The sequence below is a fragment of the Poecilia reticulata genome, linkage group LG7 (genome assembly GCF_000633615.1).
Source record: "Poecilia reticulata strain Guanapo linkage group LG7, Guppy_female_1.0+MT, whole genome shotgun sequence".
In the NCBI taxonomy this organism is placed as follows: Eukaryota; Metazoa; Chordata; class Actinopteri; order Cyprinodontiformes; family Poeciliidae; genus Poecilia; species Poecilia reticulata.
In genome coordinates, this window is record NC_024337.1 from 20310288 (window position 1) to 20331600 (window position 21313).

The 21313-nt window shown below is 41.7% G+C and overlaps 1 protein-coding gene across 3 annotated transcripts in view; it reads right to left on the bottom strand.

Annotated features, from left to right (window-relative positions):
• The window catches only part of LOC103467612 (nuclear receptor coactivator 3-like), a 35243-nt gene that overhangs the window by 2753 nt on the left and 11177 nt on the right, over positions 1-21313 (bottom strand). Inside the window, exons 3-20 of one of the 3 annotated variants that reach the window (XM_017305817.1) lie at positions 20304-20464; positions 17568-17668; positions 16954-17128; positions 12768-12950; positions 11697-11783; positions 11445-11585; positions 10502-10649; positions 8700-9214; positions 6485-7551; positions 6268-6400; positions 5030-5188; positions 3859-4086; positions 3328-3433; positions 2710-2881; positions 2074-2400; positions 1219-1317; positions 792-1041; positions 466-643 (exon numbers count right to left, since the gene is read on the bottom strand). In XM_017305817.1, the coding sequence (XP_017161306.1) occupies positions 466-643; positions 792-1041; positions 1219-1317; positions 2074-2400; positions 2710-2881; positions 3328-3433; positions 3859-4086; positions 5030-5188; positions 6268-6400; positions 6485-7551; positions 8700-9214; positions 10502-10649; positions 11445-11585; positions 11697-11783; positions 12768-12950; positions 16954-17128; positions 17568-17668; positions 20304-20464 (4230 nt within the window). Of the gene's footprint in view, positions 1-465; positions 644-791; positions 1045-1218; positions 1318-2073; positions 2401-2709; positions 2882-3327; positions 3434-3858; positions 4087-5029; positions 5189-6267; positions 6401-6484; positions 7552-8699; positions 9215-10501; positions 10650-11444; positions 11586-11696; positions 11784-12767; positions 12951-16953; positions 17129-17567; positions 17669-20303; positions 20465-21313 lie in introns of all 3 variants that reach the window. The other 2 variants (XM_008414160.2, XM_008414159.2) reach the window with 2 other exon arrangements.

The following is a 21313-nucleotide window of genomic DNA, read 5'->3' on the forward strand; positions in this document are numbered from 1 at the left end:
GATTGGGGAGGTGCTCAATCGAACTATGATCCCCCTACAAACCTAGGTCTCAGTGAACTCCAGAGACTGCTCCGAAAGCAGGAAACAAAGGGCATTCTGGGTAAATACAAGCAAAACAAACGCTTCAGTCTGCCGATAGAGAGAGGAATGGCTTATGGTTTTCTGCCAGACACAAGAGAAATCCTACAACTGATCAAATCTCATGCTACACGCATTTTGTTTACATTTTGTGAAGGAGGAAGTTGCACTCATGTCTTCTTCGGTGGTTTCTGGTGCACAGGTGAGGGGCTAAACAGGTTTTTCCCAAGGGGTTTTGTTTGCTTGACACAGTGCAGTGGGAAATTAAGCCGCACCAGCTGAAAATGTAACAAACGTTGCAGCTTTGGTCCCCAATCAAACCAAGTCTACAGGACTAATCAGCGAAAAAACATGAGAAAAACTGTAAAATAAGTGATGGTGTCGTACCTGTTGCGTCCCATGCCGCCCTGTGACCAGCCTTTCATGTCAGCGCTTGGGTACATAGGCCCCCCCTGTGAGTGCTGTTGCATCATGGGGTTTTGAGGCCCCATGCGGCCTGGCATCATGGCATTAGGCGGACTTCCACCTGATGGGCCAAAAGAGGGGTCACCTTGCTGGGTCATGCCTGTTGAAAAAAACCCCTAAACCTTCAGCTCTCTTCTTCTACACACCGAAAATATCAAGCATCAGACACCAAAATAATTAATTTTACCAAAAGTTTGCTGCACAGCTTAGATCTGCCACAAGGGAGCAGCAGCATTCACTAAACTCACCGTAGCTCCCACTGTAGCCAAACTGCTGCGGTCCCGGCTGGCCCATGTTTGGCCCCCCCATGGGGCTGTCCATGCCCCCGGGAGCCGTGACGTTCGGAGGCGGGCTGAAGCCCCCTGCAGCTGCTGCAGCGGCTGCAGCCGCCTGCTGCTGTTGCTGCTGCTGCATCAGCATCATCATGCGCTGCCTCCTCATGTGCAAGTTGACAACGTCTCGGTTACGCTGAACCATCATCTGAGCATTTAGGAAGCCCTGCTGCACAGAGCAGATGTAATATTGTGTTTACTCTGATGTTTTGGTCATGTTCTGATTTGAATCATTTAAAGCAGACATTTGTCATGTGGAAATTGTATTTATCCTATTTATTGGTAAAATTACCATAAATAGTCTTTATTTTGAGATATTCCAAAAGTAATTTCCATAACCTACCTGTCCTCCCATGCCAGGCTGCATGCCAGGCCTCATGCCGGGGTTTCCTCCTGGGTTCTCCATCTTCATCGCCATGCCCTGCCGTGTCTGATTCATAAACTTGACAAAAAAATTAATAAAAATAAACATTAGAAAATAGAGGAAATGACATATTTAAACTTTCTGGCAATTTATTAGTCCAAAAGAGTAATGTAAAAAATGTTTTTTTCTAAAATCAAGTAATAGATTACAATATATAGGGACAGGATAGTTGCAGCTAATCACGATGGTACAACTATATACAAAAAAACAAAACAAAAATTTTCTGCATAACCATGTACATTGGATAATAAAAAAAACGTTTGCTGATTTATTCAGGAAAAAAAAATTAACAACAAAAATATCAGCAAAGCCTGTAAAATATTCAATTGAATCTGCTGTTTAAAAATAAAACCATGGATGGATGAACAGACAAACCGATGGATGCATAGATGAACATTTTTCAAGCTCTACTTACCTTTTTCCTTCTTATTCAAACCTGAATAATCTAAATTAATTGCACCCTTTTCCAGACTTACTGACACCTAATTTCTTTTAAATGTACCTATTTTAAATTTCCAATGTTTTTTAAAACAAAACTTAATACCATTTAGCCTGAGACTTACCGATAGGTTACTTTTTTCACACCCAGAATTAGGAAAGAAATTGTCTGTTGTGAATTTCAGCTTAAAGCTATTATTGTTTTCTTATTTTGTAACGAGCCCCGTGAAAATGAGATGGGAGGAGTCAATAAATAAAATAAAAATTAAAACAAGCTTATAGTGAAATCTCCCAAAGCTGTAACTGATCAGCTGTATGTTCAGCGTGGCGTCCTACCTGCTGTCCCTGAAGACGCTGCTGCAGCTGCAGCCTCATGGGCTTGTTGGCGTTCATCATCCTGGGTCGCATCATGTTGGCTCGAGGATGCCCCATGCCGCCCATCCCACCCATACCGGGAAAGCTCCCGCCTTGGCCCATCGGTGAGAGCATGGGCCCAAACCCGGCCTGCTGGCCCTGCCCCTGCATGGGGTTCCCTCCGTAGCCAGACTGCATCTGCATAGCAGGGGGTCCGGGATAGCCTGCTCCATACAGAGGCTTTTGGTCAAGCAGCATGGACGGGTCTTGTCCTCCAAAATGCTCCAGCTGCTGCTCTGCTCCCTGGGTCTGCAGCACACAAGACAAGGAGGACAAAGACAAGTTTGTCAAACTTCTCAGTTTAATTGATTCATCTCCGCCTGGTTGGCTCGGTAATTGCCTTTTTCTAAGCAGCACAGACGGACTCCTTAAGGCTCATCTATCTCCCTTCAGTGAGACGACAGCCTGGACACACTGAGTCATGACTGAAATATCGAATGCAAAAATTAATATGATGGTCTGTCGTGACTCACACTATGACAAATAATCTTTTCCCCCTCGTTGCAGCACTTTCAGGGAGCGCCACGCTGCAGAGTGTGGCTCTTTTTGACATCTTACCTGGCTGACAAGGTCTGGGATACCGAGAGCTCGGTCTATCTCCTCCAGAGCGATGCCGTCGGTGTTGTTCAGCAGCGAATCCAGCTGGTCCAGAAGCGCCCTCTCATCGCTCTGACCCTCACTGGTGGTGGGAGGGACCAGAAGGTCATCTAAGGGGTTGCCAAACTGGCGTCTGCATCATGCAAACAGAAAAAATACAAAGGTTTGAATCAAGGCTGTCAGTTAGATGTGAATGCAAACTATAGCTTCCATGTGCTAAATTTGTTTTAAAAATAGTGTGCTAAAGTTTAAAAGAACTATTTTGTAACTGCAGTGTTTCTATTGAATTAGAAACACAATTAAAGTCACATGCAAATAAGTTTTCTCAAACATGTTGCATCAGCATCTTCCTACCACTTCCTGCCATTTTCTTTGTCATTTCTGCCAGTCGTGATAGTAGCCAGTAGTTGTTGATGCGAAAAAAGTTGCAGTTTGGCGAAATACACTAATTTCGACACAGCTGATAAACCACCTCATCCTAGTGTTCAAAATTGCCGTGTTTCCGTTAAGCAAATTTATTTTCGTATTTCCAATTATACGGTCAATGGAAACGCAGCTCATGATAAATGATCCACTGACCTGTTTCCCTCCATGTTCATCATGGGTTCGTGCCAGGATGGGGACTGGCTGGGCTGGCCCTGCTGGCTGAAGGGGCTCATACCCATACCCATATCAGAAGAACCTCCTAAACCAGTAAAGAAAGACAAACAAAGTTAATGGTGAACAAGAAGCAGAGGTGATAGTAGATATTCTGCAACAAAAGTCCAATTTCTGCAAAAATATGATATGAATAAAGAGAAAACTGTAGGAGTTTCAAACCATGATATACTAAATGATTCATAAATGGATTATTGGAGCCTGTGCATCAATTAGAAATAAAATGTCACCCTCTTTTATCGTTAATTTTCCTACTCTATTGTTCACTTTTAAACCATGGAAACAGTTTATGACCAACATGAAGTAAACGTTGAAGGTTTCCAAAGAGTTTCGGTACCCAGAAATGCATCTTTACCACTGAGCCACTTAGTTGGATACCAAGTTTTGAATCTCTCCCAGATTCTCATTTTCTTTACTTTGCATCACCACAAGGCAACAGTTTGAGCAGCGTACCCATATCCATGAGCTGCTGCTGCAGCATCGACCTGTTGCCCGGCACGCTGTTGGAGCGACTGACCATGGGTCCGGACATCAAGCTCTTCCCGTTGTTGTACTCCATGCCTGGGCGCATCATGGACGGATGTCCTGCAGAACTCACAGGGCTGGTGCTGGAACGGGGCTTCCAGTCCCCAGAGCCCCCCATGGGAGACCTCTGGGGGCCCAAGCCTCTATTCATTGGTCCTGGATATGCACAAATGACAGAAGAGCATTGGTTGGAACTAGGATTGCAAGTTATCGATTAATGGGTTAAAATTGACTGATCTTATCCATCGACTGATGATTAATTGTTAATCGTCCATTTCTTAAAAACCTTTTTTCTAACAAGTTTTCTCTTGTATCAAGAGGCCCGACCATATTTCCATAAGAAAACACAAATTCATTATTTCATGTCAGCTGTATTAAATACTGACTGAATGAACTGAAAATTGTGGTTTTCTCACATTATTCAACTTGTTTATAAAATAAAACAAAACAGAAAGCAACTATTAAGTTGCTGAATGGAAGAAAAAAGAAATGAAAATAATAAAATGTGTGACACACTTAAGTCCCCATGTGGTTGCTCTTGACAAAATATTAAAACTTCACTCCATGAAGCACATTATTTAACTCATAATCAGCCTTGCTTATTGGAATCATGTTTCTTTTTCATCACTTAAGTTTTCGCCACTTCTCTGTTTTTTTGTCATCACATTCTCGCCTTCGTAACACACCAGTAACTTTTGTTTGAAAAGTTGATGCAGCTTGAAGTTTTCCAGCTTGGCAATTTCTTGCCCTGGTAAGGCCCCCGCCATCTTTATTTCTCTATCAACTGGCTGCGCTTAAGAATGACCAGCGCTGCCCTCTGCTGGTTGGCGATCAAACTACAACAACAAATAGTTTTTGCATCCCTAGTTCCAATCATCGATCTGTAGGTCCAACTGTAGTAGGATTTGGAGTTCCAGTATCATGCTGTGCTATGACTTATCCCAAAATGATTGGAGATCTATTTGAATGCACACTTTTTCAGATTTTTATTAATAAAAGACTGGGTTTGTGTGTGGTTTTTTGCAAGTTAATTGAATCCGAGAGCAGATGGAGAGAGAGGCAAAGAGACAATAAAGAGGAAATTTGCTGAGACACACACCCATGTTTCCTGGGAAGCTGTCTGGGCTGCCCATCATGTTCTCTTGCTTGATGAGCATCGGACGTCTTACAGCTCCTCCAGGCCCACCCAGTGGCTTCCCATCCATGGACATGGTCCTCTGGAAGGGCCCTCGAGGTCCTGGCCCCATTACTGGACTCCCTGGACAGAGCAAGCAAAAAAAAAAAAAAAAAGAGAAAAAAACCTTTTCAGAAAAACCATGTCTTGCTTAAATATTACATACATACAACATCTTACAAAAGAATTACTAATCCTTGCATTTTTTTTCACCTTAAAACTAAATACGTTGGTCTTTTCTATTGTTTTTATAGGAGATAAACTAGAAAAGTAATACATAATTGCTAAGTGGAAGGTAAATACTAAACAGCTTTCGAATGTTTTTAGAAATTAGAAAAAGTCTTGAAGTATGGATTTTAACCTAGCTAGAATGAAATCATGTAAAATTACCTGCCTGAAAATAACTGAGCTGACCAGAGCAGGATTTACAACTAATGCATCTGACCCTGAACACATCGTCTCCACTACACGGTGGAGGCAGCATTATGCTGTGGCATGACATTCCTCAATACAGTTGGAGATTTATTTGAAGCCTCACTTTTTGAGACTTTTATAAATAAAAGACTGACAAAATGTGTCATTTTTCTTCCACTGTTGTGTGATTAACACAAGTGATTGTAATTTGAAGCAATAAATTCCAATAAAATGTATTGGGGTTTGTTGTTATGGCAAAAAAAGCAAATGAATATTTACGGCGTATATACATGCCATGCACTCATTCTCATTTTAACACTACTGCATTTACACACACTTATTTATACAAATAAGGAAGACGTAATGAATTTTCTGTACCATAAACTGAGCAGCAATGCAATTTTAAAACACATTTCAACATTACATGTACATCTGCAAACAAGAAAACTAAAATGCTGTATTCCAGTAGGACCAATTATAAACCAGAGAACAGGGCTGGTTGTCTCTTTCAATTTATCTTGTCTGTTTTTTCAGTTTTATGGGTATAAAAGTACCAGCTTCAAAAAGACGCAACTGAGAAAGACATGACATTTGCTTTAGGAAGAAAGCGATCCGAAAAGACAGCCTCTGATGGTGCCAGATGCAGTTTCAGTGGCATTTTGTTTTGATATCATCACATGTGATGTTACAACACCCACCCTGTGTGAAACTGTCACTTCTCATAGTTATTTAGTGCTTGAACTGCTTACCCTGCAGGCCGTCATCAAGGCATCCCTGTGGTTTGTTTCCTGTGTTGTTTGCCCCGGCACCTCCAGCCTGATCGGGGTAGAAGTCGGAGCTTGAACCCCTGAGATCGCCCAGAATAGACTCCAGGTTGTGCAACTACATTTTAAAAATAGAGCAGTTGTTTTTATTTTTGTGAATATCAATAAAAGTCACCATCATTTAATAGAGATATACACTTACATCATCAGGAGGTTCTGATTTGATCTTGCTCTCGGCATGCTCCACCGCAGGGCCGCCGCCGCCGGCTCCAGGAAGACCTTTTCCATCTAGATCTTCAAGTTTGGGCTTCACGTCCGCTTGTTCTTTGGAGTCGTCCTTGTTGAGGAGATAGTGGAGGAGAGCGTGGGTCTTCTCCTTCTTTGGGCTGTGCTGCTCCTGTTTGGCGTCCGTGATCAACCCGGGGCCAGACCCGGCTGCCGAGCTTCCAGCTGCACCTTCGCCGCCCTCCTGGCCTCCGAGCGTCACTTTCCCCGTCGCCTCCGCTGTGATCTTCGCGACTTCATCCGGAGTGTTGCCGTTCTGAAGAAGCTTATGGAGAATCTTGTGCTTCTCCTGCAGCGACCCGGTGTAGTGAGCCGAGGCCGATGCGCCACCCGGGCCGGCCGCCAGCCCCGCGCTGCCGCTGGCGGAGGAGGAGGAGACGCCTGTGGAGGAAGGGCTGGTCATCCCGCCGGTGGCTTCCTTGCTGTCCGATCCCACTGGAGCGCCGCTGCTGTTCGGTGGAGGGGGTCCGGTGGGCCCCGTAGGTCCGCTTCCACTGATCCCCAGCTCCTCGGTTGGGGAAGTCAACAGCTGCAGCAGCTTCTTGTGTCCTTTGCTGTCCGGCAGCCTCCGAGGTGGGTCGGCACCCGCCATCCCCGCCTCGCCGCTCGCTTCGCCACACTCCTTAGCTGTTGTAGCTGCCTGGCTGTCCGGCCGCTCTGCAGAACTCTCCGCCTGAGGATGCTGATGATGGTGGTGGTGCACCGGGAGGTGGTGGTCTCCGGGTCCGGGGCCAAGGCCCCCAGCCGGACTTTTGGAGCCATCTTGTCCTGGTTTAGCTTGATGACTGGGCTGAGAGGAGGAATGGATGCTGGGAGAGCTGTCTGGTTTGTGGGCTGCTGAGGGCGACGTCAGAGTGGAGGGGAGTGAACTCCCGACTCCCTCGCTGATGGCCTGGAGAGCGTTCAGGGAGCTGCTGGAGAAGGAGCAGGTGTTACCTCCGGCTCCTCCTCCACCGCCGAGGCCGCTCATGGGAGAGTGCATTCCTGCAGAGAGAGATGCAGGTTAATGCACTATCAAAGAAAAAAAATCATGTTTAATGATGGTAAAACTGCTTCTAGCGAAATTTAAACATGTTTAAATTAAGAAAATAATTTGTTTGGAGGTTGTTTATGAGGTTCCCCACGGTTCAATGTTGGGACCAGTGTTTATTTTTATATCTTAATAATATTCATAATGTTCTAAACTGATAAATTGGATAAACTGCAGGTGTGGAAAGTGTTTTCAATATTAACTTTCTGAATTATTTTAATTTTTATTACAAATTTTAAATGCATCAATGTTATTAGTTTATCATTTTATTGTTCGTTTTTCCTCACACTTTAACTTATAATATTGTCACATTCCTAAAATAATGGCCTACGTGATTTTTTGCCAAAAGGGATTTTGGCAAGAAAAAAAAAAAAGACTTTTTGAAAGTTGACGACATGGAAAATATGTCTTGTTCTGCTGGGAGATTATTTCACTGATAACTATACTTTTTCATCAGTATTAAGGAATTATTGACTTAAAACAAGCTCCTGTTTCTTGCTAAAATGTTACTTGTTAGTTTTGTCGTATTTCCAGTGTAACGTGACATTTACAATAGAAAATAGACCAATAATACTTGGTAAGATTTTGTTTTTGCAGTGAAAATTCCTCCTTTTTCAAATTTAATGCATTCAAATTTCAGGTTGTTGGTAGATTATGACATTTTTAAAATTCAGTGTAAAGTGAATATTTGTTACTTGTCATTAGTATTTATGACCTGAGAGAATAATTTATATTAAATCCTTCAGGATCCAACTGATGCATGAAAATCAGTTTAAAAAAGTGAACTGCTGCCTGTATCTTATTTTACTTCCAGTCCAAAATCACTTTAAGTCAACGATTAACACTTAATATTAATGAAATATTAAGCATTATAAGTGAACCAGACATTTTCCCATATTATAAGTTAAAATGTTAGAAGAGTGATGCCATTTTAATCATTGTCAGTGAAAATCCATACAAGTGTTGAGAAGAAAATGTTTGGAAGGTTAAAATAAAAAAGTAAAAAAAGTGAGTTTCTGTCCGATTCTTATTTTATTTCCAGTCCAAACTAAAGAGATAAAATCAAATCAGTAAAAAATAAAAATAAAAATAAAAATCCTACCTCCAGGTGAGAACTGGTTGGCCCCCATCTTTGGGCTTCCCCGGGTCCGGGGGGACATCAGCAGTCCCTGCTGGGGGCCGCCCATCCTGGGGCTCCCTGACGGACTGTTCATCCCGCTGAGCCCGAAGCCTCCGGCGCTCTGGAACGGGGGCTGCTGCTGCGGGTGCTGCTGCATGCCCGGCCCGGGGTGATTCATGGGACCCATCTGACTCATGTGCCCCACCTGATTCATCTGATTCATCTGCATCATGCGGCTGCCCAGGCCTCCGCCACCACTTCCTCCTCCGCCGTTGCCTCCGTACACGGAGCCGCCTCCCATCGGACCCATGTGGCCCATGTGGCTCTGCTCGCTCATGCCAAAGCCCCGGTTCATGCCGCCCATTCCTCCCATCCCCATCCCGCCGCCTGCATTCACGCTCATCTGGGGGTTTATGTTGGCGCTACCCATCCCTTGTTGCCTAATGTTGTTGGGCATCATGTTGCAGCCTGGTGCCGAGCGGTAGCCATTGGGTTCCCTACGTTGGGGAAAAAAAGCAAAAAATGTTTGGATAAATGGTAAAATCGTAAAAACATTGAGGTTAAGCACCAAGTATTACAAAACTATTCGGTAACATTTATTTGAGGGAGTGTGACTAAGACTGCCATGACACGTGGCATAAACACGAATGCTTATGATGTTACCATGAAGTGTGATTCTGTAAATTATAACACTTTTAATGTAAAGCTACATTAGAAGTTGCATAAAGTTGCAACTTTGAATTGTTCATTAAATAACGACAATGTTGCTTTAAAACTTGCATTAAAAGTGTCATTATTTACTGAATGAGACTTCATGATAAAAACAATCACAAATAAAGTGCTGCCAGGTAGTCATACTCAAACATTTATCTTAACAGTCTATGATTGGTGCTCTGAGTCACATTATGCTTTCATATTTATTTTTAAATTATATTTAGTATTCCTGATTGTACTCTGAACCATTTGAAAGAAGGTTTATTGCAGTTTATTTTTTATATGTTTCACCAAGGTGGCGCAAAACATTTACCCAATATTTGAAGTTGAAATGTCTTGTTGTCTTGTAAAAAAATTCAGACAAACGAAATATTTTTCTAAATCTATTTTTTTCAATATAAAGTCTATGAAACTAACTAAATCTGCAGGTGTGCGTTTGTGTCTGGTGAAGTTTTGGTTAAAACGATCTTGTTCATCATGAAGTGAAGTTACTCAAAGTGGGAGAAACTTTAATCAAGTAAGAATAGCGACACTTCATATTAAAATTACTCAAGTCAAAGTAAAAAGTCCAGCATAGCAAACAAAATCCTAAAAGTACATTTTGTCCAAAAATATATTAAAGTCAATGTAACTGAGTAAATGTAGCTATTTAACCCACTCTGCATGTACAGCTCTGGTAAAAATGAAGAGCCCACTGTACTCCATTAAAAACCTTGTGGTTATTCCACCAAATATTGATTCCTGAACTCTTTCTGAGTCAAAACTTTAGTATTGTTGTTTCTATATCAATATGAACTTGTTTCTTTGCATTAGTTGAGGTCTGAAAGCTCTGGAACTTTAGTATTCCAGAGTTTTCTGCTTCAGACCTCAACTAATGCAAATAAATCAAATTTTTATCCTGGATTTTCAGAGACATGTTCTCAGTAGTTCATAGAACAAGAGAACAATCTTCATTTGACTCAAACATATACCTATAAAGGGTAAAATCATAGAAACGGATCATTTTAAGTGGTCTCTTACTTTTTTTTGAGCTGTACATGTGCTATATGTTTGAATGCAGAGTTTCTGACCTCTGCAGCAGGTGAGTGGAGATGAATCCTTGCGGCTCGTTGCTCATGGGGTGCCGGTACAGCTTGCTCTTGGTCTGGGCTGTTACTGGGGTGCCATCAGACAGGGAGAAGCGGTACAGGGGCGTCTCGGCATGACCCTGGAGAAAAGCTGCGCACAAATTGCAACAAAAACAATCCCTCAAACTTTATTCATTGCTGGGAGAAAAAAGCAAGTAAAACCACCACACATAGAGGTACCAGGTCACATTAACAGTGTCATCTGCGTAAAGCTCATCTTATGTGAATATTACAAGACTTTACTTATAGTCAGGGACTGTTTTGTTGATGTTTCAGATTTTTTTGCTATGTTTATGCTTCCTATCTTAACAGATACTTTAAAAGTTGCAGAGTAAAAATATTAAAACAGTCAGAAAAAGTACCTACCATTCGTCTGGTTATGAGTTCACACCTGTTTACCAAGTAAAACTCATCACTTATGTTTCCCTGTGATTCATGGGTGAATACAATATTTTATAGCACCACTGAGAATTGAAAAAGTTACAGTATTGGTGATTTTTTTGGTGCTATTAAACCACCAACTGCACACAGGTCCTCTAACTCACTTTGTGTGATGTGTAATATAAATTTGTGATCAAGAAATGGTAAAGTTAGTGAGACTTTAGTTGGATGCAACTTATTCAATGAGCTGGAGGAGAAAAACCTAAAAGGTGAAAGAAAACACATTTTCTTTAGCCTTCCTGTTGTCTGCTGAAGCTTTTGTTCACCCTAGCTTCTTTTGTCTCTCAGCTTTGTCTGAATGAAGCCACAAAAACAACTTTTGAATCTAACAGTGTTGCTGCTTAATCCAGTCATCTCTTTGCTCGCACCTCCAATTTTCTAGTTATTAAAATAAAAAGCGCTGTAGTTGTTGACAGCAGCTGTGAGGTTCCAGGTCTAAACCCACCCTCGTGATAGTGCCGCTTGTGCGACCATGGCTGCCCGTCACTGTGCTGAAGGAACATCTGGATGCAGCGCCGCAACAAGTCCTCCCAGCCCGGACGCATGGACGCTCGCAGGGAGCTCTGGTCGATCTGAATCAGTTTACCTGAGACACGGCGGACAGAGGGAGACAAAGGGAGGACGGGTCAAACCAGCTCATGACCGAGTCAACACAGCGTGCTTTTGGACGGCGCTCAGTCAGAGTACAGCTCCTGACCTGACATCTCGTGTCGGGTGTTGAAACTCTCGGTCCGCTCCACGGCTGTGACCCGGCGGGCCACGCAGATCATACATGACTGAAGGTCTGTGGAGGAAAGGAGAGCAGAGACGGAGTTAATGCTGGAACAAGTTATGGTTTACATCCCATAAAAATGCCATTACGTGTTTCTAATGATTCCATTTATCTTTTTTATCATCTCATTTTTCATCATCATGGATTTCTTTTCATGTTTCAGGTCTTATTTAGTTTTTTAAATAATATTAGGCAATTTTTGCTAAATAGACGCATTGCAGCGTGACATTAGATGCGTTAAATCGCTACACTGCTCACCAGCGATGACTACCATCAGTTTTAGCTTTTACATTGTCAACATAACATGTTAAATCTTCAATTTATGTGTGATAAATAAAAAATAAAAAAAGGTTTTTGTGTGTTGCTTTGCTACTATTCGTGAACACTACCACTAGATAACAAGGTCAGGAAAAAGTTTAAATAAAGAAATAAATAGTGAAGTAGAGGGAAAACAGTGTAAGCTTTTACATTTTAGGGGTCTTCTACAGCTCACCAAGCAATGCACATAATTTGAGTTAATCATTCAATTAATTCCATAGTATGCTTTACTTTTCTCAAAAATTAACTTGCTTATATTTACTCTCTTTTAACTTAAATAATTTGAAGACTTTTATTACATTTTAAAGTATTACTTTGAATGGAAGATCTAGTAGGCATTTTACAACAATAAGCTCAATATTTTTCTTTGTAACTTAAATAATATGTAAATAGTTGTTTTATTTGGATTTCCCCATATTTCTGAGCAATATGAGGGCATAACCAAGGAGTACATTATTTGTAAACCTTTAATTAAATATTTTATTTTAAACAATAATCCAGTAGATTTTGCAACTTTATTCCAAATATATTCAATGTGAGGTTTCCAACTAAATGTGTTGTAGAGTATTGTAATGTGTTGTGGGAGTTGTTAAAAGGAAAGACAATGTCACACACATGCAGGAACACATTTCTGGATCTAGTCGCCCCTTTCTGGGCATCGCTGGTCCCTCCACCTACCTTCTCCCTCTTCGATCATGGCCTTGGGCTGCGTGAGAGCAAAACACTGCATTGTCTCGTAGCGCGGTCCTCCTGGCCCCTCCTCCATTGGGCCGTGGGCGTGGCCAAATTTGACCAGCATCCGGCAAGTGAAGGTGTGACTCTTCTGTCGAGTCGCCTCATTCCCCCACGACACGCCATTTACTAAAAATACAAAGCAAACCAAGAAATGGTTACTTAAGAGGAATAAACCCAAAGCTTCTGGGACTGAAAACCACAGGAGCTGTAAACCCTTTAATTTAATTAAATATCACCAATGGCTCACATCCAATTGTACAAACAAAGCAAAACAAACAAACACCACCACAAACAAGCACTGTGTCTCTAAAACTGAGAAGCTAAAGCCTCTCCCACTGGCTAAATGGACCATGGGATTAATGTAGCCAAGGAGTCGATTTCCAATATTTCTCTCTCTCGGTGGCTCTGCAGCCGGCCGAGGCCGGGGACATGCAACCATCTATCCTCATTTAGGTCCTGACTACTCATCACAGCACACAACCACATGCACACAGATGCTTTTGGATGGGGTCACCTTCACAGAGAGAAGGAAAAGGAGGCAAACTTTAGAGAGCGACAGCAAAATGTCCTCTAACAGTGACTAAAAGGTGCTTTCATGAACAGGTTAGGTTAGGTCTTTTACAAAACAAGTTCACTACAATTTTTTGCACAAAAATCATTCTTAGATATTGAGATTTAAATCTGGTCAGTTCAGTCAGAATGAGTTGTTTTGGAGCCTCTTGTTACTTTAAATCCAAATAAGCTGCTGCAGGCCACGCCTCCAACTCAACGTCATGGTGCGTTCACACCAAACTCGTTTCGAGCGTCAAGCGGAGCGAATTTGAAGCATTTCTAGTGTTTCAAGTCTTTGATGCAACCAAAGCGTCCAACGCTGGAGTTGGAAAATCTGAACTTTCACCGCTCGACACGGAGCGTCGACCAATCAGAGAGACTCCGCTATGTGGCGTAGTGGTGCATTAAACAACAACAACTATGGAGGATAAACTAATTGTCGCTGTTTGCTGTCGTCCTATAATCTCCGACAAATCAAATTATGACTACAGAGACGGGAATAGAAAGGATCTTGCTTGGAAGAGGATCAGCAAGGAAGTTTGACAGTCAAGTTAGTTATACTTTATACCATTTGAAAATATTTCCCCGCTTTTGAGCTATCCAGGAAGAACGTTGAGTCACGTTAAATAAACGTTGTATTTATTTAGACGATATAATCAGGAGACGGTGGAAGAGTTTGAAGGACACGTATGCCAAGGAGTTTGCTCTTACCGTCAGCCTACAGCGATTTTGACGCGTCTAATGGCGTCGAGAATAAAATGTCAAGCGCACACTCGTCGAACTTGAAGCGTTGGACGTGTTTTTGACGGTTGAGCAAACCTAACCCGGACGGTTATAATACGGGATATTTACAGGAAAACACTAATATGGGAGCACGGCGGCGGTGAGTGAACAACGGCAGTTTCCCGGCCAAAACGGGAGATTTGACAAATATGGATGGTGAGTCAACAACAAAACATTTTTCTTTTCCAGCCGCCATTATTCAGAGCATACAGGCAGTAAAACCAGATCGTCAAACCTGCTGGAGTTCCACTTGGGTTGCTAGGTGACGGGCTGGGCTTGGCTGAGGTTACTAGGTAACAGCACAGAGCCTGTTGAATGTGATTTAATAATCTGGAGGATTTTGAAGCGGCTCATTTTCCAGCACCAAAACGCACTATTAGCAAAAAAATGACTGGATAGTTTTTCTTTTAAGAGCTTTGGCTGTTTTTAGAAGCAAATGGAAGTATAAAAACATACAAAATGTGATTTATTTATTTATTTTGTCTGCAGACTAAATCAGCTGGCAAAAGGTTTCCGTTTGGCAGGTGTAGAGGGTAGTTCATGGGAGCGAGCGATCAGAAAGACAGTAAGTGTGCCTTGTGTCAGAGTTGACAAAACAGCAGGCTGTTGTCATAAATTAGTCAAAGCCAGAGTCGATTACTCAGCTTTGTAGTGAACACAAAAGCATTTCCAACTGGACTCTTCCCCAACAAGAACTCCAGGTCCTTTCCAAATGTCTGTGGTGGACCGTAAACAGCAAAAACAATAATATATCACAGAGTATTTTTTGTATAGTTTCTAGTGGAAATATCTTTGTGTACTTGAAATAAGACACAATTACTTACAAGTGACCTTTCAGCAATATACAGGAGTTCAATATTCACTGATATGGATAAAAAAAAATTTTTTATAATGTGCATAGTATAATGTGGGAAAAATGTATGTAAGTGAAATAATCTGCCACTGGAACTAGTAGTTTTTTCATCAATATTAAGGAATTAATCAAGGAATTTTGCTTAAAAGCTTCTTGTACGTTAGTTTTATCTTATTTCAAGTACACTAATATATCTGCACTAGAAACTGGAAAGAAAATACTCTCAGATTTTGTGTTTTTGCAGTGTAATAAAATAGGTTTACTGATCTGAAACGTGTAATGTTGACAAAAAAAAAAGCAAGCAGTAATGGAGCACAAACCTATCGAACTGCGAAAACACAACATCTAACTATGTCTCACCGTCAATCTGTGTTTTAGTTTGTGTGTGTGGGTGTGTGTATAACTGTAACCGCTGTGCTATGTGTTCATCCCACAGGAATGTGCACAGAGAAGGCATTTCATTCATGGGCCAAAAAGATAATGCAGACACAGGGAGAAAGAGAGAGAGAGGGTGGGAGCGGCAGAGAGGGAGGCAGCCTGAGAAACGGATAGCCACAATATTCATCTTAGTAAGCAGCCATATTAAGTATGGATGAGGCTGAGAAGGAGCGAGCTGAGGAAGGCACCAGGGACGGCGAGAGGAAAAGTGCATAAAGACGGATGGTTAGAGGGGGAAAAGCGAGAGAATGAATGACGGGGCGCACAGGGAAGCAGGCGGCCGAGTTGATGAGCCGACTTCTGCTCGAGAACGTTACTGCAGAGCTAATCGAGAAGCGGGTTCAGCCGAGCACACACACATCCATAATTAATCGCCATTATAAATAGTGCACATACTTATGGGCTTACACGCTCATGCTGCTCCCCTAAAAAATGCATCACTGTCATTTACACATCAATACAGAGAATAATGAGGGGGTGTAAATAAGTGAATTTACTCAAGTACAATATTAAGGAGCAAATCACGGCGAAACACATGCTGAATTAAGCAGAGGGGAGCGAGGAGGTGCGTTATTCAGCCCTTATGTGGCAGCAGTGGGATCTGAATAGAGCCCGGCCTGTTTTACGCTGTCTGGACCACTGAGTTTGACAGACGGCTGCGCTACGCTCTGCCTGATTAGCAAAGAGTAGGTGGGAGCATCCGTGTAGCGAGTGCATGTTTTGTCAGGGGTGTATGTGTGTATGAGCAGCTCTTCCCAGGAGCTCCTCATTAGAAAGAGGAGCTGAGAAGCGTGAATTTTCATGTAATTTACTCACAAAGTTTTATCGTCTGGTTTTAACTTCTGAGTGAGAATAAAATGTAAGCGGTGAAGCGTTTGACTTATTGAAGGTGAAATAAAACAACAAATCAGCCACCAGTATTTAATATATTTATGTCTGTAGAACTGAGTAGGTCACTCACACTGATTTAATCCCATTTCAAACACCCAGATTATCTCCACTAATCATTTTAATCTGAGTCAATTCTAGAATTTCTTTAAAATGTTCCACAATTTCATCCAAACCCAGATTAGATTTTGTTTGACATTCTCAAATTTGACTATGTATAATTTTTCCTGCTCTTTTTGCAATAGTAAGTGTTCACCCAAACCTCTACAAAATAACTTGAATATGGCTACACCAAAGAAAAGTATGTAAGGAACATATTATTTTTTTTCTCAATATAACATTTTTAAAATTTTCCAGCAAATTTAGATATTTATTGATACACTCAGGAATTACATTTTAGGTACTTAGTGTATAAAAATCTTCAATTTTTGTCTGAGGTTTTGCTTTACTTTACCCAGAAACTATTAATTTAGATTTTTTATATGTTAAAGTTGCTATAAATTCTGAAAAAACAAAAAGATCTGAACACACACCCCTGTGGTACACCACACACATTTTCAAAGCATTCAGAATTGAATTGTCCCATATTCACATATTGTGTGTGTGTTTGCTCACTGTTGGTCCTGGGCAGGTTCTTGTGAAAGTCCTCGCGGTCCTCCTCATGCAGGATGTTGTACACGCTGGTGTTGATGAGCTCCTCCTGCTTGTACTGCAGGTACTGGGTGACGTTGTCGGATACGAACACGATGCTGCCCTCCCGGTTCACCACAAACAGAAAGCCGTCCAGAGCCTAGGATTTTTATTGTGACAATTATAAAAGTGACGATAAGAAATATTTATAACATCGTTTCTAGTTAACTGTATAAATGGAAATGCATGGAAAAAACATTTCCATTTGTAATGTGCTTCTTTGAGACACCAGTAAAATAACAGTAACTACATTTAATCATATTTCCAAATTTATTGATACTCAAAAAGAACAAACTGTGCAGAAGATATTAGAACTAACAATCTCAGACAGTTTTTCGGGGGGATTAAACATCATTAGTTAGAATCGGTAGTGAAAATGATGAATCAAAACTCCTATCACAATAAGAAATGAATCACGATAAATGATGAACAATATGATAAATGCCCAACCCAAGTCTGCTGCCGTAGAGACAGAAGATCAGCCATCATCATCACCAACAGATAAAAACAGCAGCACATTCGATCAAATCTGGACTTGCCTGCAGTAGAAGCGGCCCAAGGTGGTCCTTGTCGATGACCCCCTGACCGGTTGACGACACGTCTGATTTCTGGACATCGTCATCGTTGGAAGAAGCTTTTCCTGTGGGAAAGAAAGCAGAGGAATGTCTTTAAAAACAGAAAAAGAAAAACCCTGAAAAAGCCAAAACTTTAGCATTTTACTATCTAGACAGACCAGCAGGGGGCAGTGCTTCCACAGTTTCCAATCTCTTTTTTTTTTTTTTTTAAAGGCAGGGAGGAGGGGGAAGCAGGTGGGGGTTAAAACTACAGGTGAGGAGGGAGACGGACAGAGGCAGGTTTCTGCAGGGAGCCCGTCAGAGGAGCATGTGGAGCAGGTAGCTGCTGTCCTCATGCTTTATATTCAGTGTCAGACTGTGAGGGATTGTCTGAGAGAGAGGGAGTGGGAGAGAGCCAGAGGAGCTGTGGAAGAAGCTGTAATGGTGCAGGGGCAGGAGCTGAGGCACCTGAATTAATGGAGCTGGGACCAAGAGAGGGAGGGAGGCAGGGGCATCCAGGGGGGACATATAAAGACAAAAAAAAGGAAGGAAGAAAGAGAGGTCCGGGGCGATGCTGGGAAAAACTAATAGTGGTTGGGTTGTTGTGTAAATGTGGGCTTTTGGAGTGAGAGCGAGGCAGCGGCTGCTTGACTACAGGAATTATTCTGTCTGATTAGCTCCCAAGAGGCACAGAAATCCACACAAAGGGGGTAAAAAAAGAGGACACTACCACAAACAACTAGGCATTGTGAAGTTCAGTAAGATGAGCAGAGAGAGGAGGGAAAAAACAACAAGAAACATGGGAGATAAATGCTCTGAGCCAGCCTCGTCGTGCAGCTAAACAGACGAGACATGATTTCAGGAAACCAGAGAAGAACCGATGGAGTTCAGAGAAACAGAAAGACTGAGCAGCCGAGAGCGCACGCGGAGGGGAAACGAACAGGTATCGAGCGGCCAGACAAGCCTCAACGCCCGTGTCGTGTCTGTCATCACTTCCTGTAACTATGGCAACCTGTCAGCAGCCAGTCAGGGCCGGCCGTTGCCTCTTCCCCTTCCTGTTGAGGCTGAAGACGCTGACTGACTGAGCCCCAGTAGAAACGAGAAATCAGCAGAGCTGTCTAGTTCAGCCTGAGTGGAAAGGAAATGTCACACGTGCTCCAATCCAGAGCCACGTAAAAATATTCACTCTCCTGGGACTTTTGCACATTTTGTCACACTGTAAAAAGATATTTAGGTGTATTTTCTGATGGTATTTGATGAGAGACACTAAGGCAGAGTTGTGTTTTTGCAACAAAAAAATCTTAAAAGTGTAGTCAGCCCCACTTTAGAGACCCTTTATTGCTTTTTCTGCATCCAGAAACTGAAGCTTTTACTCATTTTTCTTTACGAAATAGAGCAAGTCTGAGTGGACGAAGAGCGACTGACATTCCAAGACACTGTGACTGACTTTCTAAACCTTTTAATTGCAGCTCTGATTGTATGTTTAGGGTCCATGTTGTGGTGGAAAGTGAACCTTTGCAGCAATCTCAAGCTGCTTGCTGCCTCTTGCACGTTTCCCTCGCCTTACATTTACCTCCATCCATACACCCATCAACTCAGAAGAAAAACATTCCTATAGCACTGGACGGTGAGTTCAGGGTCACACTTTAACTAGAAATATCAGATATGAACATGTGATATCAGAGCATCTTCTATCACATGCTTGCAGAGTTCAAACAGGTTTTGTTTAAAAGTTTAATAAAGGTTTGTGGAGTAGATGACTGAAAGGTGTTTGGCTTGCAGATTCTTCCACCAGAGCTGTAAATTTAGGGGTATCAGTAGAGGGGGTCTTATTTTTAGGGCTGCAACTAACGATTATTTTAGTAATCAATGAATCCTTCGACTATTCTGATGATTAATTGGATAAGAAAACTGCACAATCTACAGATTTGTCATTTAATCACTTAGGTATTTCTTTTACATATAGTATTAGAAGTATGTTAAACATGCAAATAAATAATCAATCAAACGTTTTGAATAAGAATTCAAGCATTTTATTGCCTAAAATGCAAAAAACATTTTATAAATCTGAACCAAGTGAAGTTAAAATTATACAACTTGTGGAGTTTTACCTCAAACATATTTACAGACAAAGGTGTTTTTATCTTAATGCAACATTTATGTCTTTTTTATACAGTTCTTTTGTTTAATTAATGATTAATGGATTACTAAAATAGTTGACAATTATTTCAATAATCGTTTAATCATTTAAAATAATTGCATAATTTTCTTTCCACCATTTTTCTGGTCACATAAAACTCAAACTACGTTGAACTTTGCGGCTGTAATGTGAAAAGAGGCGTGTGTGGTGTTGATCTGTTCCCTAATGGAGCATCTGCAAAGCAAACGTCGCAGCTGGCAGCTTTTCCATGTGGCTGCTGCAGGAAATGGCAGAAACGTACCAGATCAGAAGCTGAGAGAACAGCAGCTGCAGCAGAGCTGATTACCTGGCCGATCTGAAGAACGGAGAGCCATGTGTCTACCTGCAAACATCCAATTAGGCAGACCCTGGCGAGGCCCGCACACAGCTGTTCATCATCATACACGCGCACAAACGCCACCCAAAACAGTCAAAGCTGTGAAATTTGTGGGAGATGAATGACTGACTTGTCCTTGCACCTGGGCTCAGAGGAGTGTGTGTTTGTGCGGCCTTTGGGATTCCAGACGTGGACGTCTGCTCACCTTGCTCCTTGATTTGGCGGATCTGGCGCACCGTCTCTTTGAGGATGGCACATTTGTCCGGTTTGACGTTGAAGCTGTCAATGTCGCTGAGGTTGGCCGAGATCAGCTCGGCCAGCTCCTCGATGTACTTGCTCTCCTGCTCCCGACGCTTCCTCTCACACCTGCAGGAGACGAGTCACAGAGATTGGAGCCAAACTAAGCCATTGCTAAATTTTTCTGTAATTTTCAGTGCACCTCATAACTCTGAAAGCTTTAGCTGATTGCTTCCAAGGAGAGCAGAATGCAAAAAGTCGGTAAATTTATCCTATTTTGAAAAAAAGCTTCAAGTTATAGACGGGAGATGGCGTCGATGTGATTATTTACATTTTTTATAGCATCCACAAAACGAGAAGAGGTTAGCGCTAACCAGCTTCTCCTTTAGCAACTTTAGGTTTCTGTTCTGTTTTTGAGGCATGATGTGTGAACAACACAGGTAAACATGTTAAAAGTAGGAAATGAAATTAAATGGCGCCATTGAACCTGAATGGCTCTTTGAAGAATGATCTCGACAAAAGCAAATCAGAATTTCTTCATTCTTCAGCGATCAAAACATATTTCTAAAAATGTAATGAATCAATCAGAGAAGAAGTTATAGAAGCAGAAATAAATTATGAAATTCTAACATTTTGTATTTGGAAACATTTTTGTCAAAATACGTCAGTCTGAGTTTGATGTTCGTTAGGAGCCTCAATTTCGTAAATTTAACTCTCAAAAATATTTACAAAAACAAACCTAACCAGATGCTCTCAATTACAGATGATTTTATAAGCCGTAGGAATTTTTAGGATTTAATACCACGTATAAATAATGTTTCCCTCCAAGTCTGACATTACATCAGATTTTCGTTATTTAAGCCAAAGTTATTATAGACGTTATGCTTCTGATGGCTTATGTAACAACATTTGAGTTAATTGGCAGCACACCTGTGGGGAGATTTCAAGGAGACACCTGAAACACTCTTCCTATTTTTT